Genomic DNA, 27,694 nt, shown 5'->3' on the forward strand with positions numbered 1-27,694 from the left:
ATGGTCAATTAATCTCCCATCTGTATCACTTCATCTTGAATGATTTTGAAAGTAATTGCTATTCTATATCTGCACAAAGCAGCACAGGACTGTAGCATTCTATAAGATGTGCCTGCATCATGCCTGGCTTATTCAATTCCTATTATGGGAAGCTTCAGCAAAGCAACTGTGTTTTCTTTTATGGGTCTATAGTGGGGTTGTATTTAAAATCTCCCCACAGCCATTTTGATAACCTCCCTTTAACCGGCGTACAAAGTCCAATTTCCTCGTCAAGGTTTTCTGAGTGGGAGGCAATTCCTCAAGAAATACAGTATTAGTGTGCAAACCATCAGTCACCTTTATGAGACAAGCCTTGAGTGCGCGATGGCCGAGGTCTATTAAATACCCATAAGATTGATTATGGGAAAAGTGCACAGGAAACCTTACATTTCCAGTCCATTTTTATAGTATTTACAACTTCCTGTGAGAGCCAGAGCTCTCATAAGAGAGCCAGAGCTCAACAGACTAAGCTGTTATCCTATCTGCAAGCTACTGTATACATTAAGTGGGATTCAAAGAGCTGCTTAAGACTTACAATTGCCCAGTGGACCCCTTTCCTTTTCTTCTTCAAACAACTGAATCGCAGCAGAAACCCTCAATGTAAGGGTTTCCATTTCAAAAGCAGCTTGCCATGCAGCACGAGGAAAGAAGCCGTTCAATAAAAGCTAAAAGTCCCTTGAAACTCATGAAACTGTTTTCAGAATTTTGTAAATCGTCCCGTAAGTAAAAAGCAGAGGTGAAGTCAAATGCAACTGCACAATCAAGCAAGAGGCATCTGTGAATCTAGTGAATTTATGGAGTCAAGTCTTCCAAATAGGAAGACACTTTTACAGTAGCTCAGCCTTGCAAATTAAACCCTCGAGTATTTCTAGCCTATTTGTTTGAGGCAGGAAGAGGTGTTGAGAGGGGGAACACCCTAATTCTGCAGAACTGCTCTGCTAGTTTGCCTGGAGATACTCTCCAAGTTTTCTTACCTGGAACAAGCTCTCTGAGCAGCCATACACCCTCTGTTGCTATTCTGGCCATCTCCCACACAGGTAGCTATGGTTGTATTAGACCTCTAACAACTGAGCATCCCTCAGAAGACTCAACGGTTGTGTGACTGGAATGAGATTCACTTACTCAGCAGGATTCTCCCCCCATCCCAACTTAAAACTGGGTTGGGGGAGCCACCAGAATAGATTTGAGGGCACAGGGGGAAAGAGAAGGTGGAAGTCTTCTTGCATGACAAGACCTTGTTCCTCCACTTAGCGCTTTGTTGAATTCCATCCCAAGGGTGGAATTCAACATAGCTCTACAGCAAATGTCTTCTTGGTCCAAGGATTTCTCCTTGCACAATGGAATGTTCATCACAACTCCAGATCAGGGGTTCCCACAACTCTCCAGAGCATTTGGGTGAGCCTTCAAAACTGACATTCCAGTTGCGAGAGTGTGGTTAGGACAACTCCCACTTGCTTGTTCCAACACAATATATATTACTATATAAGCAACTCATCAGTAGGAAACCTGGCTTTCAATGTTACTGCAAACGCAACCACTTGGGATTCACAAGTACCTCGCTGCTTCTGATGTTGCTCTCCTGCTGCCATGTGAAAAAGGCAGTTCATGCAGTTAAAATGCACAAGCTGGATGCCCTAATGGAACATGGCTGCGGAGCCTGAAGCCTAACCAATAGCCTGAGAAGTGCACTATGCGCCCAGAACTCTAAAGGGGTTTATTCGTGTGACACAATGATATATAATTTTGGTTGACCTTTTGAATTCTAACCATTTAAACTCAATTCAAAAATTCATACAGAGCGCAATATCCCTAAACTTCTTCAAAGCTTTCAATTCAAGGTAAGGTATCACTTTATACACGTCTCGGATAAAGGTTCTCTCTTCTTCAAACATCCTTTATACTTCCAAAAGTTACAAAAAAGCTTTTGAAGCTTTGGAGGAAAAAGGAATTGCCACTTGGGACCGGGTGGGGTGGGGGGAATAATCACCTACAATTTCTAAGCATGGCCTCAGTGGGCTGTCAAACCTCTAAAGAGCTTCTGAACAGCCATGTGTCATAGCAGGCAGACAACCTACGTTTACTTTGTAAGAAAACACAAGGAAGAGTCTCTGAGTACAAAAACTTAAAGAGTACATAAAAAAGAATTGTATTAATCACCTCTTGCAAAATCTGTGTACATACAGCCTAAAAATTCCGAGAGATGCCAAATCACTTGGGAGTCCATGGAAGAAAATAGAGCACCCTTTTAAAAGTGCCACATAGTATCAGTGGATAGAGACTTGAGCTCCAATCCATTGTAGCCACAGTGTTAGCTCCCGGAGGGCCCGCAAAGGGTCAGCCAAGACGTATATCAAGAATACTAATATCCTGCACTGCAGAGGGGAATAGGGGACACAGGAAGAGGCATTCTATTTTCCCGGGTAAGAGAACTGCAGCCAATTCATGTGAGCATAGGCTGGAAGAAGTGGGAAAAGCTAAAAGGAATCTTCCATGCATAGGTACAATGATCACAGAGGACTGGACTGTGTCCTAAAAGTGTGTGCTTCAAAGTCTATACCAAATTCTATACTGAATGCACCTTGCTTTGCAGAGAACAGAGTAATTAAGTGAAGGATCAAAAGCCATTTCTGTGAACACGGAACAAGCATCTCAGCGGGAAAACTGCCTGCTATCTGATTGTTTCTTGTTAATGTGCTTGAAGATCTTGGATTTCTGGACGTTCTTTGATTTCTGATAGCCAAACCCTCCACCGCCACCTCTTTTTTGCAATCTCTTCCCGTGGCTGCTGTTTACATCTGAGAAAATGGTGTCAAGGAATGCAAGTTCATAAATATGTAATTAGCTTAAGCTATTAAAATTCTAAGGATGGCACCAAGGCCTCTTTTTTGGGGGGGTGGTGGAATCATAGCATTAGCAGTACATTTTCAAAACTAGGTTGCAAGTGTGGCAAGGGAGAAGAAAACACCTGTAGAAATTTATCTAGTGACTGCCATCGCTCAGAGTTTTCCAATTAAGTTTTTCTACGGAGAGCAAAGTTAGCCCTCTATTAGATACCATTATTACGTCAAGCTTGTGACTGAAGCAGTCGTGTTCCAAAGGATAGAATAACTGGTCCATGTAAACACAGAGTCAATGGGCATTTTAGGATGCAAAGAAGATGGAATGAAACAATAAAAGCAGACCATAATCATTTGCCCTGGCAGGCCCTCCTTAAGAGTAGTGCTATCGCTACACACTGAAAGCTCATGCCCTCCACCTTCTTTTACACATGAAAATGTCATGTTTAAAATCTACACCTGCAGTTCTGAATTTCCGAAACTGCCATTGAACCAGATCTACTACCAGCCCACAAACTGGTTTACTGACAAGTGAACAGTCGACCCCAACACATCTGAATCATAGAAAGGGGAAGAAATACTTTGCAACAAAAGGATACTAAGGTCCACAAATGGTGGGACCTTGAAGCCAAAAGAGAGTGCAACCTTGAGCAGATCCAAGTTATTGACATTGTAGATCTGTTTCAGAGAATGGGAATCATAAGCTCTTATATAGGCTTTGTAAGCTTCTTGGGCAGATTTGTGAAGAAAGTAGTTCTTCTCGATCAATTTTTCCAGCTGAAAATTACAAAGGCAGAAGGAACGTTCAATTATACAGTCATCTAATAAATGAGGAAATGGAACATTTTGCAGGTAACTGACATTGACATCTATCATTTGGAAGAATAGAGCAATACAGTTGGAATAGTACACACATTTATCAAATTGTAGTTTTCAAAGTTAACAATGCAAGCTCATTATCAAGAAATACTGTTCTTTTCCTTTTTTTTTTTTACAAAAATATGTGGCTATAGAATTTGAAAATTAGGTATAAATTTCCTTCATAGAACGAAGTGTGAAAACTCCACATTCTACAGTGGGACTTTTTACCAGGTCTCTGAAAAAAATATATCCTGGTCTCCATCTCTCTCTAAACACTAATAAGAAAGACCATAAGGGTACCACTCAGGTGCCTCAACATACGTAAGACACACACTGTGCTATGTTAGTTTTATAAGTAGGTTGCTACGTTACTTTAAATGTAGCAGGATTAAAATTAATCCAAATTTAGCTTCACTCACACCTCACAATAGCTTCAAATTTGTGCACTGTGTGTTCTTCTATTATGATTTATTCATTAGATTGCTTTTTGTGTTTATTTTTAGTTACCTAGATATGTGGGGTACAATTTTTTCCAAAGAAATAGGTGAAGCAAGCTTAAGAATGCAAGTGGCAGAAATGCTTTTATTTTTATTTTACCTGAGATTGAATGTCAGAAATTTTGGACCAAGAAAATTCAAATTCATTTAATGGTACCTAAAAGAATAATTAAGAAAACTGTTACATTATATACAGAAGATACTGAAAAGGCAGGTGCTGCTCAAACATCAGTTCAAAGAACTGTCACTAAAAACAAATAGCAGCTGTCTAGAACATATGGAGGCTCACCCCAAATCCCATTCTTCTGCACTTGCTAAATTAGTGTAAATAAAGCAGGTTTTTTTTGTTGATGACAGAAATCCAGAGAGCGATTTCAACACAAAAATGTTTCAAAGAGGAATGGAAGTTCATACACAGCATGAGCAGCTGTTTTGTAATCGCATTCTGAAACACCCCCATAACCAAAGACATTTCACATTTCTATACCCAACAGGGGACAATTACTCTGATGCATTCCTGTGCAAATGCGTCATGGAAGTTTCTGTATTTGCATAATTCCTGCAAAAGATGTATTCGTGAGTCATTTTATGGTGGGAAAACAAGCTTATATGAACCCCTTGTGGGCTACCACCAATATATGCAGACGCACTGCCCTGACATCTTCACGGTGGTATTGCCTCCATCAAAGCCCTCACCATTCTATGCAAAACATACAAAACAAACAATTTTATTGACAACTTATGACCATCCTTGGCATCATGGGAATTAGAAGCTGATTCTGTTTGCTCTGATACTGCTGGATATGCGATGGGACCAAGAACCAGGATATCAAAGCAGTGCATCCATAGCTTGTGTTAAATTTTCTCTACTCCCTTAAACTCCACATGCATATGATGGAAAGCTTCTTCTAAATTATGCAGTTTCATTACAGCAGCCGCTCTGCAATTCTACTAAGGTTATTTAGTTAAACACTCTTTAGGCAATTAAGGCAGGTAGAAATTATTTGATTAATCATTAAAGCTTAGCTGCAGTGCTCCACACTGACTTACCCTGGCTTGCTTTAGGTAACGCAAGAAACCCAGTTCTTCTGGACGTAAAATCAGCAGAGCATGTCCTCTTCCATTTATACCCCGGGCAGTCCTACCAACACGGTGAATGTATTCCTTTTTAAAAAGAAACAATGCGAGAGTAACTAACATTTTTTTTTACAGTAAACAGAGGCACAGCAAAGGGCGTTCATACATAAACAGATCCGCAACTAAACTTACATAAAAGTCTCCTATTCCCCAAATGAAATTCTTATTTACTTCAGTTATGGACTTAGCTTTGACAAAATAAATTAGTAAAAAAAAAGAGGAAAAGCATGGATGCTTTGGAAGAGTATACACAATGGGAAAAATAAAGCATTGTGGGGTTTTTTTTTTGGGGGGGGGGAGTTTGGAAGCTTGTCTCTTCTTGGTCGGAGCCGACGCAGCTGGAAGTTAGCATCTTCTGGCTGCTGCTAAGGTCCCAACACCCTGGACCCACCACTGCTCATGATCTTTATTTCTTGCTGCTCCTCATTACTGTCACCATTTGCATGCTCAAGCAGCCAGCAGCACATTAACCAGCTCTTTCCTTCTGGGCTCCCAATGTCTCACCTAAATGCCACTCTAACCTGCTCTTGAACATCGCTGGAGCCAGCTATGATTCCAATACTCTTGCCTTATTCAGGCATTCCATGCCCACCATTATAGAATTGCCTGTGTGAGGACAGGAACATGCTAGCTAGATCTGCTCCCACCCTGGTCATCCCCCTGCTACTGGTCTCCACATACCGGAAGGCAAACACCTGCAGCATGGATCCTGCTCCAATCCTGAAAGCTACATGCATGTTTCAGCAAACTGATCATGCAGCAACAAGCAATTTAACTGGAAGGCAGCATGAAAGTCTGGCCTCTCTGCTCACTATATACCAGATTTTCAAGTTCCTTTATCTTTTTAAAGTTTCCTTAGAAGAGCAATCTTGTGCAAATAATTTCCCCCAAAAAGGGGGAGAAAAGAAAAAAAAAACATTCTGAAGGGTCTCAGAAAACAGTCTGAACGTACAGGATACAGAAACCCTGCAGAAGCAAAACGAAATTGGGTATAATCACTGTATGGGACAGAAACGTATGCATGCCACCTTGCGCTCCTTGGAGGAAATGTAATAGATAAAATTTAAATGTTAAATTGTGAAGTCAAGCTTAGCAGGGATTTTATTGATGCTCTATTTTTATTCTTATACGCCGTATGCCACCTTGCTATATTATAAGTGCATGTTATAAATATGCATAAATAAATATATTAAGATTTGCGGTCTCATTTAGTTTCAGGAACACGGGGGAATTTCTTAGGTGGGTTAAATCCACAGCGCCTCTGAAAACATACATCTTTCAGGAAATTGTACTACCTTTGGATCATCTGGTGGGTCATACTGAACAATCCAGTCAACCTCCGGAATGTCCAGTCCTCGAGCAGCTACATCTGTGCACAAGAGTATTCCAGAATCTGCATTGCAGAACTGGAAAAATGTCGTTGTGCGCTTCGTTTGCTTCTGCTTGCCCTAGAAGAAAGTGAGATGTTCATGATGAGGTTCATAAGCAACTATGGGATTCTCCAGAGAGAGCCTGAAAGCCAACACATCCCTATAATGTACATGCATCACACTGCATGAATAGCAACCTGGCTACAAATATATCAGAATTATGTCAAAAATTATACTGCCCAACAAACCCCAAATCCATAACTAGGTGTGAACAAGTGTCAGAACCACCACTGTGTGGGAAATAACCTGTGATATATTATGCACGGCGAAATAAATAGTGCTTTTTAATTCTTACAAGAATCCTGTAAAGAAAGGCTTGCATTACTATCCCCATATTGCAGCCAGTATGCCAAGGCTCTGCAGTTTGCAAAAAAACACTCCAGCAAATCCATGCCTAAGGCAAGATTTAGATCAGAGAATTGCTGGCTGTCAGTTTACACTTTCAGCCACCACATAAAATCAGAACAAATGTCCAGCATGGAAAAAGGCAGCAATTACTGCTTTTTATGAGAAAATGCAAGAAGAGCAGCCTACAGTAGGAAGAGGGACACGGGTGGCGATGTGGGTTAAACCACAGAGCCTAGGACTTGCCGAACAGAAGGTCGGCGGTTCGAATCCCCGCGACGGGGTGAGCTACCGTTGCTCAGTCCCAGCTCCTGCCAACCTAGCAGTTCAAAAGCACATCAGAAGTGCAAGTAGATAAATAGGTATCGCTCCAGCGGGAAGGTAAACGGCGTTTCCGCGCGCTGCTCTGGTTCGTCAGAAGCGGCTTAGTCATGCTGGCCACATGACCTGGAAGCTGTACGCCGGCTCCCTCGGCCAATAAAGCGAGATGAGCGCCGCAACCCCAGAGTCGGTCACGACTGGACCTAATGGTCAGGGGTCCCTTTACCTTTACCTTACAGTAGGAAGACTGTGAGAGAGACCTGAGTGCAACAGTACTTTCCTCACTTGCGATTCCCAGAAACTGGCATTCAGAGACACACTCCAACATGGGAGGCAGAGCATAGCCATTGAAAGTAGCAGTTCAAGACTGATTTATGTTGTATATCACACTTTCTACTTCAGTGTGAAAATAACTCAAAAAGTATTGAACTATAAAAATCTCCAGGTAGATGGTTAGAGACGTTGTCCAATAACGCATGGTTAAGTCTGCATTCTCCTCTCCCTGACCCCACATAAATCTATGGTACACCTATTTTGGTGAACCTGTTTTGGGGTGTAAAGAAAACCAGCAGCAGCTCATACAATAAAACATCCTTAACCAACCTAGTGCCCTCCAAATGTTTTAGACTACAATTCCCATTAGTCTCAGCCAGCATGGTGTGCTAATGGGAGTTGTATTCCAGAGAGGTTATGGTAAAACCCATACACAGGAATGGAATGGGTTCTACCACAAATAAAAAACCTCTGCCATTGAATGGTTGTTAAACTGTTGCACAAATCTGCCCTGAAGTTCTTTGTTGCAATGACACATTTCACTGGAAATACTCAGGGCCTTCCAGGTTAGGTAAACTGGCAGAATATGAACTGCATCAGTTGTAAACATAAACATAAACAAAAACATAAACAAAACAAAACAGAAAAAGTCTGCTTATGGGAGAGAATGAAAAACTTTTTTTTTTTTGCTTTCTAAAAAGTGCACAGTATTGCAGTTAATTTAGTAAATTCTACCTGAATAGTCATTTTTGTGTTAATTTAAGAAGAAACAAAGGGTGCTTTGCTTCTTCCACAGTATGGGCACTGGGGGGGAAATCACTTTACTACATTAATGCAGACACACTTAAAATGGTTAACTGTCAGCTAACAACATTCTAACAAACAACTTCAACCTTGCTGACAAAACCGAGTTCTTCACACAAGCATTTTAAAGGCAGGTTTAAGAGAAAGGTTCCACTGATGACATTTAAAGGTTAATTTATGACTCCATTGCAGAAATCTTGCCGAGATGCTGACATTCTTGTTATGCACTCTCAGGCTTCATAAATGGCCACTTGCAATTTACAGTAACTTCAAAGCTACATGCATTATTCAAGCTTGCAAGTCGGCTCAAAACACCCAGCTGTAGATGCAAAAGGGGTCTCATGATAGCATAGAGCAGGGTAAATTTCTTGCCAAAAAGAGGGGCTATTGAAATTATTCACAGTGTGCCCTGGAAGTCCCATAAGTCTGAGATCAGCTGTCAGTTAAAGATGGCACTTAGCTGGCCAAAATTTTTGTAAATGTACTGGTTGAACACTGTCAAAATGCCTTACAGTGGTTCTCAACCTGTGGATCCCCAGATGTTGTTGGACTACAACTCCCATCATCCCTGAGCTCTGGCCTTGCTACCTAGGGGTGATAGGAGTTGTAGTTCAACAACATCTGGGGACCCACAAGTTGAGAACGGCTGGCTTATAAACATCCATCACATCATAATGACCGCTAAGCTATTGGTTTGCTTAAAACATGGTTCATTTAACTGAACACCAGCACCATCCTTTAGTTGAGCAGAAAAACAAACTATGGAGCAGCTGGCTTAGCATTGCTTAAACCAGCCCTTTTGGTTTGTTTCTCTCAAAGAAACCATGAATGAGCAGGGAAGCCAAGAACGAACTTTGGCAATAGATTGTGGGAGTACTCAAGCAGCATATATCAGCATGCATCTCATGGATAGTTAAACAAATAATACTTCAAAGCTTAGCATTACCTCTGAACGCAGCCAGTGAAAAGGGAGCACGCAATAACTCACAAGTGACGGATTACTGCTAGATTCTGGTTTATCAGATAGATAGATTCTTTAGATAGATTCTTTATTGTCATTACACAAGTGCAACATTGCACAAGTGCAACGAAATTGGATGCCATCCCTTAAAAACAACAAAAGCAAAACAACAACAACAACCAAACAAACCACATTCCAGCCACACCCACACCCACACCCATCAAACTCCCAGGTCACACTATCGAGTTACAGCATTTAAAAAGGCCACAGCTCTTGGATAGAAACTATTTTTCAGTCTATTTGTCCTTGACTTGATGTTTCTATATCTCCTGCCAGAAGGCAGTAGTGCAAACAGACTGTATCCCGGGTGAGATGCATCCTGCAGGATGTTGTTTGCTTTCCTAAGACAACGGGAACCGTACAGTTCTTCCAAAGATGGGAGAGGATGACCAATAATCCTTTGGGCTGTGGTTATGACCTTCTGGAGCACCTTCCTCTTCCTAGCTGTACAACTGGAGAACCAGGCACAAATACAGTATGTGAGAATGCTCTCTATGGAGCCTCGGTAGAAGGACACCAGCAGTCTCTCACTCAGATTGTTCTTCTTTAAAAGTCTGAGGAAATAAATTCTCTGCTGGGCCTTCTTCACCAGAGCAGTGGTATTTGCGCTCCAAGTCATGCCCTGATCGATAGTCACTCCCAAAAACCTGAATTCAGCTTTATGTATATTAACCCAAAATAAATCTTGAGTGATCAAAACAGTCATGGATAAACACTGCCAGTTTCAAAGTAGATTGTCATTTCCAAAACATATACTTACGTGAATGGCCAGGACTGGGAGATCAATGTAATTAAGAAGTTCATAATGATACTTCACAGACATACATGAAGAGAAGAACACCATCAGTTTTTTCTTCCGATTCTTCTTGAGGAAAGTGAAAAGCAGGAGGAACCTCTTTTCTGAAGGGCACACTACGTAACCCTAAAAATGATTGGGAAAATGGTTTTATGTACATATAGCCTTCTATAGTACTATTTCTAGCAACTTCCAAATGGAAGCACACTGTACCAAAATGCACCTAAAGAATTGTGTTCTGATAACCCATTTCCTAATCTCTTACTTGTGAAAATTTTTGATCAGAAGTGTGTGGTTGACTCCCATCAACTAAAGGAAAGGGATCAAAAAGGGGTTTTAAAAACAAACAAACCCGATTCCAATGCTATTCATCTGCCAGTAGAAAAGGCACCACTGGCAGAATGGATTCCCCTTCCTTCTGCAGCTCCCCCCGCCCGCTGTGATGGCAAAATCTGCTCCGGAGGGTTGGATAACCCTCTGTAGAAGACTGGGGGCTGCAGGAAGAAAGACATCCCATCATAGAAAACAGTTACGTTTTCTTAAAGTTCCATCCTATGCACATTTGCCAGCAATCCAACTAAATTCAGTGGGATTTTCCAGTGAACATGTTCAAAAATGATGGCCTTAGAAAATGTCAGGCCACCTGGGAAAAATCGAAGTTAGAAACGGAACTGTTAGAGCCTAAGACTAAGGTACTCTCAAGAATGTATAACTTGCTGTTAAAATGGAACACACAAGATGAAATGGTTAAATCGGCTATGATAAAGTGGGCACAGGACATTGGGTATAATATGATGTTTGAGGACTGGGAAAAGTTATGGACCATTGGGCTGAATTTCACTGCATGTAATGCTTTGAAAGAAAATGTAATGAAAATGATATATAGATGGTACATGACCCCAGTCAAACTTGCAAAAATATACCACTTGTCTGATAATAAGTGTTGGAAATGCAGGGAAAGTGAAGGAACGTTCTTTCACCTCTGGTGGACTTGCCCTAAAGTGAAGGCCTTCTGGGAAATGATATACAATGAGCTGAAAAAGGTATTTAAGTATACCTTCCCTAAGAAACCAGAGGCCTTCCTTTTGGGCATTGTTGAGCAGAGGGTGCTAAGGAATGACCGAACATTTTTTATGTATGCAACAACAGCAGCAAGGATACTCGTTGCTAAGCATTGGAAAACCCAAGATCTACCCACACTGGAAGAATGGCAGATGCAACTGATAGACTATATGGAACTGGCTGAGATGACTGGCAGAATTCGAGACCTGGGAGAGGAGACGGTGGAAGAAGATTGGAAGAAATTTAAGGACTATTTGCAAAAATATTGTAAACTGTATGAATGTTAAGGAGCATGCTTGATCACAAACAACTTGGCACCATTGAATTAGATAAACTGAACTATGAAGATAAGCTAAATTTAGGAAAAAATCAACTTTTAGATAATGATTAGGCTAAACTAAAAAGTTTTAAAAAGTCAAATGAATATATCTAAAATTCAAGATATAACATTGGAAAATTAGATAAGGTGGGGACAAGGTGATAAATTGCTGAATTAATTTTTATATTTTGGAACGTAGGAGAGGGAGATGTGAGGAAGTCCAAAAAGGATAAGAAAATATGTTATGAAATGTGATATTTTTTGTATGTTTTGTTTATTATGTTATAATTTAAAAAAAAAAAACTATTAATAAATATTATATTAAAAAAAAAAAAGAAAATGTCAGGCCACCTGAATAAAGATTTCAGTGAAATGTGGGTTTTACTTTTAAGCCCCTTAAGTTCTATTTTCCTTACAAAAAAGGACTATAAAGAGAATCTGCATGAGTACAATTAAAGTTCACCCCAACTAATGTTCATCTATTCCTGCAGTTTTTGTAGGAATGACTTTTTAAGGCTAGTCACTGCCAACTTTGTTATCCTTTTGGGTGCCAGGCAAAGATGGTTCCCTCTCCAATTGCTTGGGCAGCATCTGCCTTTAATGTGACTGTGTTTTTATCTTCTTTATCCTAATTGTAAATTGTTTTGAGACTTTAGTAGGAAGCAATATACAAATTTAATAAACCTAAGCCCAGTCTAAATCTGGTACAAGACCATTCCAAGTGAGATAGGAGACAATTAATGCCACTGCAGGTGCATAGGAATCAGGTTTGTTATGGAAATTACATGAATATTTGAAAAAAGTGATCAGCTGTAAGCCAAAATTAGAAACATTATGTACAATGGCTGAACTTGGATGCAGATCTCAATGTCTGGGTTTGCATGTAGCACTTATTTATTAAGATCCTAGGGCAGGATACAGCAATATAAGATACAATTATATATGCTACAGTACAATTTAAAAAAAACAAAAGCAAAACATTATACCCAGAGCAGAACAATACAAATTCAGCAAACGTTGGGTTCCACAAAACAACAGGTATTAACAGTCCAAAGTCCAGAGTGAAGTTACAGCTTCAGCATATGGTAAAAGCTGTACAATGAAGATGCTAGATCAGGCATAGGCAAACTCTGCCCTCCAGATGCTTTGGGACCACAATTCCCATCATCCTGTTAGCTAGGGATGATGGAAGTTGTAGTCCCAAAACACCTGGAGGGCCGAGTTTGCCTATGCCTGTGCTAGATGCATGTCTGTGGAACTATATGTGTGGTCAACAATAAAAGCTTATGAAACAACAAGCAGCCATTGTTTAAAAGTGTGGTTTAGTCATGGTGAATAAACCCTGGTTAAGGCACTGAGCCAGGTTGGGACAATTGAATTAAACCATAACTTAAGAGTTACATAAGAACCAGAACAATATGAAAAACAAAGGGCGCCTGGAGAAAGTGAAATCTGATAAAAGCAGAGAAATGAGTGTCCAGGACAGCAGTAAAAATGAAAGAAACTCTGCTAAGAAGCTAATGTATCTTTCTATTATTATTACTACTACTTCCACCACCACCACCACTTGATAGTTACCTGTTCAAGCCCATCTACAGTTGCTGTCTCTTTATTGTCATCAACCCCAACATACAATGGCTCCTTTTTTAGAGAGATTTTGGCCAGGTCTTCAACTTTACGGGTTTGTGTAGCAGAAAACAGCATGGTCTGCCTACGCTCTGGGAGGGAGGAAAATAGGAAGCAACTTCAACTGAATGGATTACAGCAACAGACTGAATGAAATAAAACACACTAATGCTTTGAGAAACACACTTGCTCTTTGTATAACCTGGATATTTCTAAAATTATCCGGTCACAGGTTTTTTTCAACTAAGAGCCAAATAGTTTCATAGCAGTCCAGTTTTGAAGTAGAAGCACACCAAAAACGTTATTTATTTATTAGCAAGTGCTTTTTTATTTTTTATTTATTTTTTTTATTAAATTTTGACATAAATATATTTCACAAACATACAAAAGACAAAATGAAAAAGAAAAAACAGAAAAAGAGGAAAAAAAACAAAAAAGACATGAAATACATACAACTTTAATGACATTGATCGACTTCCCTTTATCTCGATTTCGGAAATTATTATCTTGTTTATCTATCTGCTGTGTCTATTCCTTAATAAAACTTTTTACGTAGTAAGCGTTATCTCATGCCTACTGTGATTTCTATAAGTACATATGTGTTTCTGATCAACATTTTGATTTTCCCCTTGTCTCTATTTCCATATATATCCTAAATTTATCCCATTCATTGTTAAATTTTGCACTTCTTTGATTTCTTATTTTCTGTGTCAATTTAGCCAGCTCCAAATAATCGGATAATTTAAGTTGCCACTCCTTTAGTGTTGGGATTTTTGGTGTTTTCCAGTACTGTGCTATGAGGGTTCTGGCGGCCACCGTTGCATATTGAAAAAAGGTTCTATCTTCTTCTTTGATATCCTTACCAATTATCCCCAGCAGGAAGGCTTCGGGGTTTTTTTAACAAACGTGTATTTAAGAATTTTTTTTAATTCATTATAGATGGATTCCCAAAAATTTTTGAGAATCTCGCACGTCCACCACATATGAATGAATTTGCCCTCCTTGCTCTTACATTTCCAACACAGTTTATCGCCCGTTCTATACATTTTATGTAGTTTTACCGGCGTTATGTACCATCTGTACATCATCTTATACATGTTTTCCTTTAGTGTTGTGCATTCTGAAAAATTCATATCTTTACACCACAATGCCTTCCATTTGTCAAACTCTATGTTGTACCCTAGGTCTACCGCCCACTTCACCATCACATCCTTTACTTCCTCGTCCTTGGTGTCCCACTCAAGCAACTGGTTGTACATTTTTGATAATAATTTTGTTTTACTTTCTATTATTTCAATCTGAAATCTAGATTTCTTGTCATTTATTCCAATCTTATTATCTTCCCTCCACATTGAATTAATTTGCTGGTATTGAATCCAGCCAGTCAGCTTGCTTTTTATTTCTTCATAAGGTCTAATCCTCCACCCGGATTCTGTTTTGGTTAGTAAATCTTCATATGTCCCTCTTTCCCCCTCTATATTTAATTTTTTAATTGTTAAAATGTCTATTGGTGATAACCACCAGGGCGTTTTCTGCTCCAACAGTTTTTTATTCCTTTCCCACACTTCCAGCAGTGGCCCTCTGAAAATGTGATTAGAAAAACCTTTATGAACCCTTCCCTTGTCTCGCCATAAATAGGCATGCCAACCGAATCTTAGATTAAACCCCTCTAGATCTAACAAATTTTTGTTTTTGATGACAATCCAGTCTTTTACCCAACAAAGACATGCAGCTTCGTAATATAACCTCAAGTTTGGAACCGCAAGGCCACCCCTATCTCTTTGGTCTGTGAGCAATTTAAATCTGATTCTTGGTCTCTTTCCCTGCCAAATGAATTTAGAAAGTAATCTCTGCCATTCTTTGAATATTGAGGTTCCTCTAATTATCGGTATATTCTGAAATAGGAAGAGTAATTTAGGTAGTAAGGTCATTTTAATCGCCGCCATTCTCCCCAACCACGAGAGATGTATTCTATTCCATGTATCCAAGTCCTTCATTATTTCTTTCCATGTTTTCTTATAATTATTTTCAATCAGATTTATATTTTTCATAGTTAACCAGATTCCAAGGTATTTTACTTTTTTGGTTATTTTAATTCCAGTTTGACTTTCAAGATCGTTTTTGGTTTCTTCTTCCATATTTTTGGTCATTATTTTGGTCTTTGCTCTGTTCAATTTAAATCCGGATAATTTTCCAAATTCCTCTAGTAGCTTTAACACTTTGCCGAAGCTCTCTTTTGGTTCTTCCAATGACAGCATAAGATCGTCTGCATATGTTTTCAGTTTATATTCTTTCGCTCCTATTTTTATGCCACGGATCTCTGGGGTTTTTCTTATCTTGTTTGTGATTATCTCTAAAACCATGATAAACAACAGTGGTGACAGAGGGCACCCCTGTCGAGTGCCTTTTGCTATTTCAAACTGTTCTGTCAGGGTATTGTTAATAATTAATCTAGCTCTTTGTTGTGTGTAGATTGCTCTAATTCCTTCCAGGAATGTGCCATCTATCCCTGATCTTTCCAGGCACTTTATCAGAAAACCCCAGGAGACATTGTCGAAAGCCTTCTCGGCATCGACGAACGTTAAAGCAGCGGGAATTTCATTATGACATTCTAAGTATTCAATGATGTCTATTGTATGTCTAATATTATCTTTTATTTGTCTGTTGGGAAGGAAACCGGCCTGGTCAATATGGATGAGATTAGTTAAACACTTTTTAAGTCTGTGTGCCATTATATCTGCGAAGATCTTGTAGTCGTTATTTAGTAATGAAATCGGTCTATAATTCTTGATGTTAAGTTTGTCTGAATCTGGTTTCGGGATCAACGTGATATAGGCTTCTTTCCAGGATGCTGGCATTTTTCCTCCTCTTAGTATCTCGTTGATTACGTCACATAGTACTGGTGTTAAGTGTTCCTCTAGGACCTTGTAATACTTGGCAGATAACCCGTTTGGGCCTGGGGCTTTCCCCAGTTTCATCCTCTTGATTGCCTCTCGGATCTCCTCTATTTTTATGGGTTTATTTAAGGCGGTTCTTTCCTCTTCTGATATATTTTTGGGACTATTTTCTTCTAGATATTTTGCGATGCCCGTTAAATCTTCTTCTTCTCTTTTGTATAGGTTCTCATAGAATTTAAGGAAGTTCTTTTTTATTTCATTGGGGTCTTCCAGGACTTGTTCTTCAACTTTTATTTTATTGATGGTACTAAATTTTCTTCTTTTTCTCAGTTGCCACGCCAGAAACTTTCCAATTTTATTTGCCGATTCGAAGGACCTTTGTTTCATTAACTTTATTCCCCATTCCACCTCTTGGCTTATTAATATCGAGTATTCTGTTTGGAGCGTTTTATATTGTTGCTTATAGCCATCGTCATTTGGGGTTTTTATCATATTTTTTTCGCATTCTTTCAATTGATTGATTAATTCTTCTTCTTTTTTTCTTTAGCCTTTTTTCTTTGGGTATTTTGTTGTATCAGGAGGCCTCTTAACACAGCCTTGCTAGCATCCCATACTGTGTCTATACCTGTCCCTTTGTTGATGTTTAAGTCAAAATAGTCTTTAATGGTAACTTTAGCTTTTTCGATCACTTCTTTTTCAAGTAGGTAGTCATTCATTCTCCATCTGTACAGCCCTTGGATCTTCCACTTTAATTGTAATGTTATTGGGCTATGATCCGATAAGGTTCTGGGTAGAATTTCACATTTCTCCGTTCTTATTATTAATTCTCTTGAGATCCATATCTGATCCAGCTCGCTCCAGCTCTGATGTGGTTCAGAGAAATGGGTGAATTGTTTCGTTGTAGGGTTGTATATCCATATATCTATTAGGTCCAGATTTTCTTCCAGATCATTAAACGATTTCGGTAGTTTCCCTTGATTTATGTTCTTTTTTCTTGTACTTCTATATAGTTCTGGCGTCGGAACCGCATTTAAATCTCCGAGTAGCAAGTGCTAATGACTACTTGGGAGTAAGATCCACTGAACACAGTGGAAGTAATTTCTAAGTAAATATGCATGGGATTACTCTGCAAATGTTACTATTAAGCCAGCTGTAAGGAAGGCACATCCATTTAAAATTCTGTACAGTGCTTAAAATGAAAATGCAAAAGACACTGAAGAAGTGAGCAAGAACTGCAAAAAATAAAAATAAAGTGTTTTGAGACTGCCGCTCTCCTTGCTATCTCAAGAAAGAAAGAATGAGGACAATTTGAATGTTTGGCTTACTTGGTAGGAGCTTAATGATCTGTTTCATTTCTTCCTCAAATCCCACTTCTAAGATTCTATCTGCCTCATCGATCACCAGACACTGCAGGTTCTTGAACATAAACCCTGGAGTATTCTGCAAGGCATTTAAACAGTGTCACCAGCTATCACAAGGCACACAAAATAAGCCCTGAGCTACGCATTCCTCTTCCCACCTGCATATGGTCCAGAAGCCTGCCTGGAGTTGCCACAATGATGTTAATGCCATTTGCAAGTTTCTGTGCCTCAGCAGATCTATTACTGCCTCCCATTATCAGGCCATAAGTGTGGACGTGATGAGTCATCAATTCTTTGAGGACACCATAGGTCTGCATGGCAAGTTCCCGAGTAGGCGAAAGGATGAGGACGCCCGTTCCTGAAAGGGGGCAGAGGGAAAGATGCAGAAAGGAGACCATAATGGCAAACAATTATCCCGAAATTTATCTTCAGACTTTCAAGTGAGAAGGCAATGCAGAAAATCTTACCATTCCTGGGCATGAATTTTAACTTGTAGATGAGTTCTATGGCTGGAATTAGAAATGCCAGAGTTTTGCCACTGCCGGTTTTTGCAGCTGCTAGAATATCTCTGCAGATAAAATAACCGAATTTAGGAGCAGGAAAACTGAAACAATTTAAAGTCAAACAAGAATAACTTTGAAGGTAAACATAAATAAGCCCAGAGTTTGTGTTTATGCATGCCTAGGCAAAAGTCAGTCCCACTGAGCTTATTTCTAGGTATAGGATTGCAGCCTAAACTACATTATTACACGACACAGAAAATCGTTTTCCAAAATACATAAGTGGGACTACTTTCAGCTGTCACTATTTTAATTTTCCACCACAAACTTCACTGATTTTAATGTGGCATGCTTTAATACAATGCTCACAACCCAGCAATAAGATAGAAAGAAACGCAGCCTGATCCTATAAGCAATTATTCAAATTAAGTCCCATGGGGTGATAGCCAATTGTGATGCCCCATTTGCATATCAGACTGCTCCTTGTGCAAACAGGCCATGCTCTTCCTTTCCTTTCCCTTACAGATGTGCATTTCCCTGTTCCATATGGTGTGTTTGGGAGTCATGCTAAATATTACCCCTTGGGCTCTTATCCGGCTAGTATGCACAAGACAGCAATCCCAGTAACAGCACGTGGGGTGGGGAGGAGAGGAGAAATCATTCTGTGGCTATCCGAGAGCGATCTCCTTAGTTACTTTGCATTCATAGGAACATACAAAGAGCCCTGTCGGATCAGGCCAATGGGCCATCTAGTCCAGCATTCTGTTCTCAGTGGCCAACCAGATGCCTCAGGGAAACCCACATGCAGAATCTGAGCACATGATCACTCTCCCCTCCTGTGATCTCCAGCAACTGGTGCTCAGAAGCATTGCTGCGTCCAGTTGTGAAGGCGGAACACAGCTATCGTGGCTAGTTTCCATTGATACGATTACCCAAAAACAAACAAACAAAAAAAGAGTCTATACAAAACACACTTGCCTTCCACAAGCCATTTCTTACCTGCCTTCCACAAGTGGTTTAATACTTTTATGTTGAATTTCTGTCATGTGCGTAAAGCCCATGTCAGCTATTCCTTTCAACGTGTTCTCACTGACAAGGCCATTAAGGGAAGCAAAGGACGTATCCTCAAAAGCACCTGAAGGCAGAAATGATCTTGGTCAGTTTCCATTGACAACATGCCAAAATAAATAGCAACAAACCCTTCTTAAAGTAGAACAAAGCTGGTCTTTCAGTATCAAATTTCGTTTCTGCACACCACGGAAAATTCTGACGACAGCCACCGTATTTTTCGCCCTATAGGACGCACTTTTTCCCCTCCAAAAATGAAGGGGAAATGTGTGTGCGTCCTATGGGGCGAATGCAGGCTTTCGCTGAAGCCTGGAGAGCGAGGGGGGTCCCAGGGCTAGCGGAGAGCTTGCCTGCACCCAGAAGCTTGGGGTGCGCTGAGCTCCGCACGCCCCAAGCTTCGGGATTAGCGCAGAGCACCTGGGGGGGGGGGGGAATAATTTCCCCCCCTTTATTTCCCCCCAAAAAAACTAGGTGCGTCCTATGGGGCAAAAAATACGGTAACTTATCCAGCTCCTAAGCATTCCCAGCCTCAGTACACACAACTTTCTCTGGAATCATTTGACCACCAAATAAGCTTAGCGTGTTGCTGAGATGGTTTAATTTTTCCACATATGAAAGCCACATTGCAGCAATGCCTGAAGGAGTTACACATCTGCAAGTCCCATACACAGCGTACTGCAGGGCTCAGCAAACTTTTTCAGTAGGGGGCAGTCCACTGTCCCTCAGGCCTTGTGGGGGACCAGACTATATTTAGGGGGAGGGATGAACGAATTCCTATGCCCCACAAATAACTCAGAGATGCATTTGAAATAAAAGCACACATTCTACTCATGTAAAAACATGCTGAGGGCCAGATTTAGTAGGCGATTTGGCCAGATCTGGCCCCCGGGTCTGAGTTTGCCTACTCATGGCCTACTGCATGTGTAGCATTTGCTTGCCAATATCTCTTGGCTTGAGTTGTGCAGATTGACATGGGAAAGTTCCCCATGTCTGGGCAATTTAAGGCTACAATGCTACGGACAATCATACACAGCCTGGGAACTGGCACCGTAAAGGGACATCCCTCCTGCCCACCCCACCTTCCACTCTAACCAATATGAATGCTGGAGCTGCAGACATAGCGTGGGCTGCACTGCTCCATCAAGCCTTGCCACTGATAACCAGGGGTTAGTGCTGCAGTTGGGTACCAAAGCAAGGATAACTTGATCTCCAAGATCAACAGAAATCAAAATCCAGAGCCCTGAAGCCCAGTTGAATAAATCTCACTGAGTTCAATGAAATTTACTCCCAAGGGTCAGTCCACAGACAATAAGTGAAACTACCAATTGACTTAAAGTTCGCTTTAAAAAAGAGAAAACCCAGTACTATCTGAACATTTTGAAAGACAAAATCTCACTAAACAAGAAACAGAACGAAGAAGTGGGGTGTGGGGGGAGCTTGCCTGTTAGTCCTAGAGGCAAAGCAGGTCCATCAGCATCTTCAGACACTTCTTTCTCATCCAAACTTTCACTACTTTCTTCTTTGGGCTCCCCATTAAAGGTCTCTTCTTCCTCAGTGCATTCTTCCTCCATTTTTGCTTTCTTAGTTTCTGTGTATACACAATGCACGGAAATCAATCAATGCCAATACCGGACATGTACATATGAACTAGCAGTCTGCAGCAAAAATCTATACGGCAGTCAGTGTAGTTGGTACATTCATTGAAAGGGCTAGGGGGGAAATTCCACATTGTTGATCTCTGGTTTTGGCATTTAAACTATGGACAAAAATGTACTTATGCCACATCACCACCAAAGTTTCTGCATCTAAGCTGCAAAAGGAGGGAAAAGCTGGTTCTGCACTATGTGGAGTAGTCACCTAGAAAGCAGAAGAGAATGAAGAAGAAAACAGAGAAGGCAGAATTGTGTTGCTCAATCAGATGAACAGCCAGTTTATCTACTGCTCTTCCAATATGGACTAACTAAAAAGTCCCAGAAAATAACAAGACAGCACTATGGTATTAGCCACTGGCCGCATTCCCACATCATGGAGAACCAGTTTTAGCCTACGAGGCCTCCCCATCTGCCCTACACATGACATCAGCTGCAGACCAAGTAAGGCTCTGCCTTCAAAGGAACAATCAGATCTTAAAGTGGGCTTGATTGTTGTTTTGCTGGGGCAAGGTGCATTCCCAACTGCCCATCAGCTGATGAGTGCGCCTTGCTCTAGGAGGTGGAAAAGGTTTCCATTCAACAGAAGCTGCTTCTCCCTCCCAGTGCTGCTCTTTGAAGAAGCTTCACACTTGCAAGGCACTTGTACTACTTCTTTAAACTTTGAAACCAGACAAGGTAAACTTTGAAACTGCACAAGGCAACTTACAAACATAGGACTGGCAATCCCCTTGCACTGTGGTTCCCAAGCACCTAATAGGCAACTGTTGGGCACCTGAGTCCCCCATAAAAGGCATTTTTACAACTGGATAAAAGTAAGAGATATAATACCATTTTCTGTATCAGCCACAATTTTTCTTTTCTTCTTTTTCTTCTTCTTTTTCAACTCAGGCTGTGTGTTTCCAGCCTCACCATTGTTTGGTGTTACTTTAGTCTGTTCCACACCCTCTGTTTTTTGTTCTTCAGCTGCTGCTTCTGAGATGCTGGAAAAGTCTTCCGCGATGCCCTCAACTGTTGCTCCTAATGAGACAAACAATAATAAATCAAAGCAATGTCTGACACCATTTAGGAAACAACAACAACTTCACACATGAATTTTAAGAGCCAGATCACATTCATAGCTCCTCTAGCTAATTACTACTGGTGCATACACTCTCTCTATTGGACCCAATGGACAACCTCTTCTTGCTCACAAAAAGTAAGTGTGCACATGTTTTAGAAAGAAAGGATATTGTAGAGCTGGAAAAGATTCAGAGAATGCCAACCAAATACAATCAAGGGGATGGAATGACTCCTCTACCGGTATGACGATCTACCTGTAGACCCCTGGCTGATCCTAGATCACGGGATCCTTATCGTGTACAAAAAGTTACAGAGGGGAAAGCTAAAAAACTCTGTGCAATCCTCCCCCCAAAAAGCTCAACAACTCTACAACTCTGTGCAATCCATCCACCCCATGCACACTCCTTCTGCCTCCAATGACAATGGGTAGATCACTGCCAGTTTTTTTATACTGCAAATAGGTCACAGTCTCTCGGGAGTTGGATATTTCTGGTTTAGAGAAAAGGTGAGTGACATGACATGAGTTTATAAAATTACACATGGCATGGAGGAAGTGCATAGTTTCTCTCCCTCTCTCACAACTCTTAGAACTTGGGGAAGGGTTACAGATCAGTGGTAGAGTAACTATCTGCCTTGAAAGCAGATCCCCAACACCATCTCCAGATAGGGTTGGTAGAGACTCTAGCCTGAAACCCCAGACAACCGTTGTCAGTCAGTTTACACAATACTGAGCAAGCTGGTCTGGCTCGATATAAGGCAGTCTTCCTATGTTCTTATGATATGAAACTGAATGTTGGAATATTTAGGGTAGACAAAAGAAAGCACTTCCTCATGCGGTGCATAGTTAGAACTACGGAAGTTGCTCCCACAGGAGGCAGAGCCGGCCACCAACCCATATGTCCTTAAAAGAGGATTAGACAAATTCCTGGAGGAATCTGCTTCTGCCTCCATGGTCAGAGGCAGTCAAACATCTGAATACCAGTTGCCCCAAAACACAGGAGAGCCCTCTTGTGTTCGAATCTTGCTTACTCACACAGCCCCTTGGCCAGCCACCTTGAGAACAGGATGCTGAACTTACCTGGGCCATTGGCCTGATCCAGCGGGCTATTCTCACGTTCTTAAATACAAAGACACACACTGTCTTTGCGCCGGAGCCGGCGCACGAGAGTCTGATCTGGGCACAATACATGTGTGTGTGACGGAGCAACGTCACACAAAAGGGGATCCTTTTGACGCCAGACAAATACATTCCTCTTTCCCCAGGCCTTTGGGTAACTCAATAATTAATTACCCTTTTAAGCTGTTGGGGGGGGGTTGCTGTTTTTGCTCGTTACACTGTTATGTACTTTTTTGCGTCTTTATACAGCCACCCGCCCTGTGACCCCCGGATGAAGGGCAGCATAGAAACCCAATACACCAACGCACAAATGAAACAGAAAAGCCCGTCCCTGGTCTCCCCTCCTTCCATTTAGCTTCCCTTCGGGGCGCCCGTGTCCCCGCTCCCCACCGGCCGCCGTCTTACCGGAGGGCCCGGGGCCCATCGCGCCATCCGCCGCCCCCGCCGCTTGCCGGGCCAAGTTGCGCTGGCGAATCTTGAGGTTGCGCTTGTGGAGCTTCTTGCGCAGCAGCCGCATCGGCAGGTTCCCGGTATTGGCCGCCATGGCTGCGGAGACCGAACGCCACCGCCGACCCCACGTGCGCAGAGGGAAAGGGAGGCAGGAAAAAGGAAGGAGCAGTCGGAAGCGGCGGAGGCCGGCGCACGAGTGCTTCCGGTGCCCATTCGCTTCCCTCCTTCCGCCCCAAAGGGTCCGGTTGCAGCGGCCTCTCGAGGCTCGGAGGAAGAAGCGCAGGCAGCTGGGAAGTGAAAGCGCGCAAGGTTCTCCCCGCTACTCCTTTTCCTCAGAGCTCCGTCTCTCAATGGCAGTTGAACCAGAGAGCAAAGCCACATTCTGCAGCTGTCCGCTCAAGTCCCTGGTGCTACAGACACACTTAAAGGTAAAGGTAAAGGTACCCCTGCCCGTACGGGCCAGTCTTGACAGACTCTGGGGTTGTGCGCCCATCTCACTTAAGAGGCCAGGGGCCAGCGCTGTCCGGAGACACTTCCGGGTCACGTGGCCAGCGTGACATCGCTGCTCTGGCCAGAGCCAGAGCCAGAGCCAGAGCCAGAGCCAGAGCCGCACACGGAAACGCCGTTTACCTTCCCGCTGGTAAGCGGTCCCTATTTATCTACTTGCACCCGGAGGTGCTTTCGAACTGCTAGGTTGGCAGGCGCTGGGACCGAGCAGCCGGGAGCAAATCTCGTTGGACTCATCGGGACTGACTTCTGAGCAGACAGACACACGCACTGGACTGCTTTTGCGGAGCCCAGACGGCATTGCCGGTTTGCTTAGCGATGCTAGATGCCCTGTGCCACCCCCGACTGCTGCTGCCAATGGTCATTTTGCATGCAATCTGAGCGCCGTTCGCTTTTTGCATTTCGATGCCCTTTAACCTTATCCTTTCTATTCTCTATGCCCCCGTAAGCGTAGATCACACTCAATGCATCTAATGAAGTGGGTTTTTACCCACGAAAAATTATGCCAAATAATAAATATTTGCAAGACTGCCTCGTTTTTGCTAGGCAGATGAACCCAGCTATAAGGTGTCAGTTTGTATCTTCAAGCCCCAGCTATGTAACAAAGCAGGCCCCAGTATGCACATAAAGCACCAGAGAGGTATGTAAACTGGTTCAAGGACAATATTGTTCAAAGTTCAGACATATACTGGCAGGAGGCGCTCTTAATATTCATGGAAAAGTTAATGCAGGCTAATGAATCATTTATGTTTATTATAGGAACATTTTTTTTCCTTCCAAAAAGCAAAGGGAACTTTGTGGTTTTTAGGACCAAACTAAAGTATCACAGAATAGTGAGGAAGCTTTTCATAGGCGCATAGAAATGTAGAGGGGAAGGGACCCCTAGAGTCATCTAGTCCAAACCCGTGCAGTTCAAGGAATCACAGCTAAAGAACCCCAGACCTCAGGGTCAAAGAAACATACCGTGGTAGATTCCGATTTTGAAAGTGTACATTGCAGCTGCTATCCAGATCAGTCTCCATCCTCAGGCAAAACTTGCAAGGTGGTTTTTGTTTTGGTAGGTGGAAAACAGAAATAAAGAGAAACTAGACTGCATTCCTCTTCAGCTTGGTATCAGTGGCACGAGTGAAATGGCATAATGTGTCAGTAGCCAGGAAGAGCCGATCTGGCCGATCTGTTTCACTGTCAGTGCCTGGTGGTAGGCAGACCTCCTGTAACACGAGCTTTTCAACTTTGAATCGGATTATCAATTAGGAGTTCTGGCTGCATTCCTGGGATGAGAGTTGAGCAGCTACTTTTCACTTGGTCAAGTAACTGAATTTTCCAGCTGCTCTTTCAGCAGTTGGCACTGAGTGACCTTTTGTTCTAATGTCACTTCTTTTAGTTCCCATCAGTCCTATCAAGCCAATATGTTCCACATACTTTTTTGGACAGTAGGTGGTGCAAACAGAACAGTTATTCTGTAATACTTTCACTGTCACTAGCCAACAGCAGTGATGTGTTCTTAGAAATCGGAATAATTTATTGCTACCTTTTATATATTACCACTTCTCAGTGCAGAAAGACGATGGTTTTAATGTACAGGAATGAAGAAAAAACAGGTTCTTTTTAATGAAGCCCAAATACATGTTTATTTTTCTTCGCACGCATTCTGATTTCTGTTTGGGAAAGTATGTATGAATGATTAAAATATATTAATGCTTTAAAAACTGTTTTAAACTTGTACCAAGTCCTTGGAGTTTATAGATCGCTTAATAAAAACATAACAAATGTTTTCTCTTGGCAGGAGGGGCGACTTCAGAAAAGTTTGGGAGGACTGGAATGAGTAAGGCTTGTTAGGTGACAACTTTGTAAGAGTAACCTTGGGAATGCATTTCAAGTTGTCACTGAAGGTAAGAAGCCGCTAATTGGAGGTGCAAATCTTTCATGCAGGCTTCATTCTATCTGGCTTAGAGAGACATTTCAAGCACCACTTGTCACAATTTGTGATTCTAAATCTTGACAGTTTGCTGAAGCATCCTTTCCCAAAGGAACACAGGAGGATGTCAACGAATTTAACCTTGTCTGCCTTACAGCAGTGACTCTCTTCTATTTGGAGGGCTTGGGAAGCTCATTCAGTAAACCTTGTCGGCTTGAAGAAATTGACCCTTCTGTAATGTCTAACCCTCCAGACCACTTATTAAAACACATGCAGAAAACCCCCAACAACTACTCTATGTCTTCATATTTTTCTAAACCGAGATAGACACATGCTAAATCCAGGTTGAGGGAGTGCAGCTGGCTTAAGATTTCGGTCCAACTCTAAGGCCAATTTCAGTTTTTGTCCAGAAAAAGGTGAACCCCACCCCAGAAGGGCCACCTAACTTTTGTGACTATATTGTTGTGTTGCTTTCATTGCTGTTGAACAAGCTCATGTGAATAGTTTGCTGCAAGAATTTAGCACAGTAGGGTCAAGCTTATAAAGAGATCATTTTTTCGCTTCCGCCTTACTGCAGAGATAGCCAATGGGATGCCTTCAAAATGCTGTTAGATTCCCACCAGCATGGCCAGCGATTGCTGATGATTGTAGTTATAGCCCAGCAACATGTGGAGGGAGTAGCAGTGAGGTAGGGTAGCAGCACTCACCTGACCTCCGGTTGCTTGCATCACTGCAGCATATTAGGATGGAGAATTGGAAGGTACAAGGTGGGTGCAGTGTAGATGCCAATCTGGCACTCTTTGTTGTGCAACACCCCAGCCTTGCCACCATCTTGCTGCTCCCCATCCTGCTATGCAGCAGTGATGCAGGTGACTGGAGGTCAGGTGAGGCCTTCTGCCCCACCCTGTGGTCCACGAGGCCACCATATTTGCTATCCCTGTCTTAATGCAGGATCTTTTGACTGAGTGCTAGTTCCAGGCATCCCCTGGACCAAACTAAGTCCCTAAGTGGTACCATCCAGCCCCTTCTAGCTGCCATCTCTAGAGGCAAGTGCAGGGTGATGAACAGTGTCTGCAGCCATTCACTTTGGAAGCAGGTTGCTTTTGGGCGGGGCCTGAAGCCTCAGCGCAGACTCCAGTTTCTGTTTCAAAGTTGCCCTCCAGCAAAGCTGCAAGACAAGCTGCTAGAAAGTTTCAGAGATTGCCTCAGAATGTCCTCCCAACAGGCCTATCAGCGCACATTCCCTGTAGAGAAGCTTCCCCTGTGGCTGTCAACACATCGAGAATTTCTGCAGAAACTTGCCAACGGCCAAGGATGATGATATTTCGGAAGATCTTATCTAAGTTGACACATGTCAGTGATTTCTGTTAGATGGTGAATTTTATCCCCTTGGTATTTTTTCAGCCTGTTTTGTTAATTTGTCAGCTTGCCAGTACCCCAAGAGCCAAACAGGATAAAATCAACAAGTATTTAACACTATTTATATGCTGCTTAATCAACAAAAACTTCTAAGCAGTTTATAAAGCAATATAAAATACCTTATATGTAAGAAATTATCAATAAAATCAAACTTTTGAAACAAACACACACAGGGGAGGGGGGATCAGGTGAGGAGGGGAGAGAATAATCCATAACTTAAAAGTCTCAAAATGATCTGAAGACCTGGAACATTTCCATGCCATTTGGGGATAATTTCTTCTCACTTAAGTAGTAGTGAGTTCTTTGCCTGTATCAATATGTGAAATCTGAACCTTATGATTTATAAAAATGGTTCTCTTCTTGATCTTGCTCAGTGGG

At 41.8% G+C, this 27,694-nt stretch overlaps 1 protein-coding gene across 2 annotated transcripts; it reads right to left on the reverse strand.

Moving 5' to 3' along the window:
• Positions 1-2,161: 2,161 nt before the first annotated feature.
• Positions 2,162-23,632, reverse strand: DDX18 (DEAD-box helicase 18). 2 transcript variants are annotated; one of them, XM_079993663.1, is made up of 14 exons: positions 23,428-23,632; positions 21,675-21,854; positions 20,636-20,782; positions 19,126-19,261; positions 18,094-18,194; positions 17,785-17,984; positions 17,591-17,705; positions 13,321-13,460; positions 10,326-10,487; positions 6,667-6,819; positions 5,285-5,398; positions 4,335-4,391; positions 3,476-3,653; positions 2,162-2,834 (listed from the first exon to the last, which is right to left on the reverse strand). In XM_079993663.1, exons 1-14 carry the CDS (start codon positions 23,564-23,566, stop codon positions 2,689-2,691), a joined length of 1,968 nt encoding a protein of 655 aa, XP_079849789.1. In that variant the 5' UTR covers positions 23,567-23,632; the 3' UTR covers positions 2,162-2,688. The 2 variants fall into 2 exon arrangements, with proteins under 2 accessions (XP_079849789.1, XP_079849788.1); XM_079993662.1 differs by having other exon boundaries at positions 21,675-21,863.
• Positions 23,633-27,694: the final 4,062 nt, after the last annotated feature.

The sequence above is a fragment of the Podarcis cretensis genome (genome assembly GCF_951804945.1).
Source record: "Podarcis cretensis genome assembly, chromosome: 1".
NCBI lineage: Eukaryota > Metazoa > Chordata > Lepidosauria > Squamata > Lacertidae > Podarcis > Podarcis cretensis.

Excerpts from the sequence above, each read along its gene's own strand:
- DDX18 (XM_079993662.1), bottom strand. The coding sequence starts at position 23,566 with ATGGCGGCCAATACCGGGAACCTGCCGATGCGGCTGCTGCGCAAGAAG. Across the intron at positions 10,488-13,320 it reads CTGTAGATGGGCTTGAACAG|GGTTACGTAGTGTGCCCTTC; the intron begins GTAACTATCAAG and ends AATCATTTTTAG. Across the intron at positions 5,399-6,666 it reads ACCCACCAGATGATCCAAAG|GAATACATTCACCGTGTTGG; the intron begins GTAGTACAATTT and ends CTTTTTAAAAAG.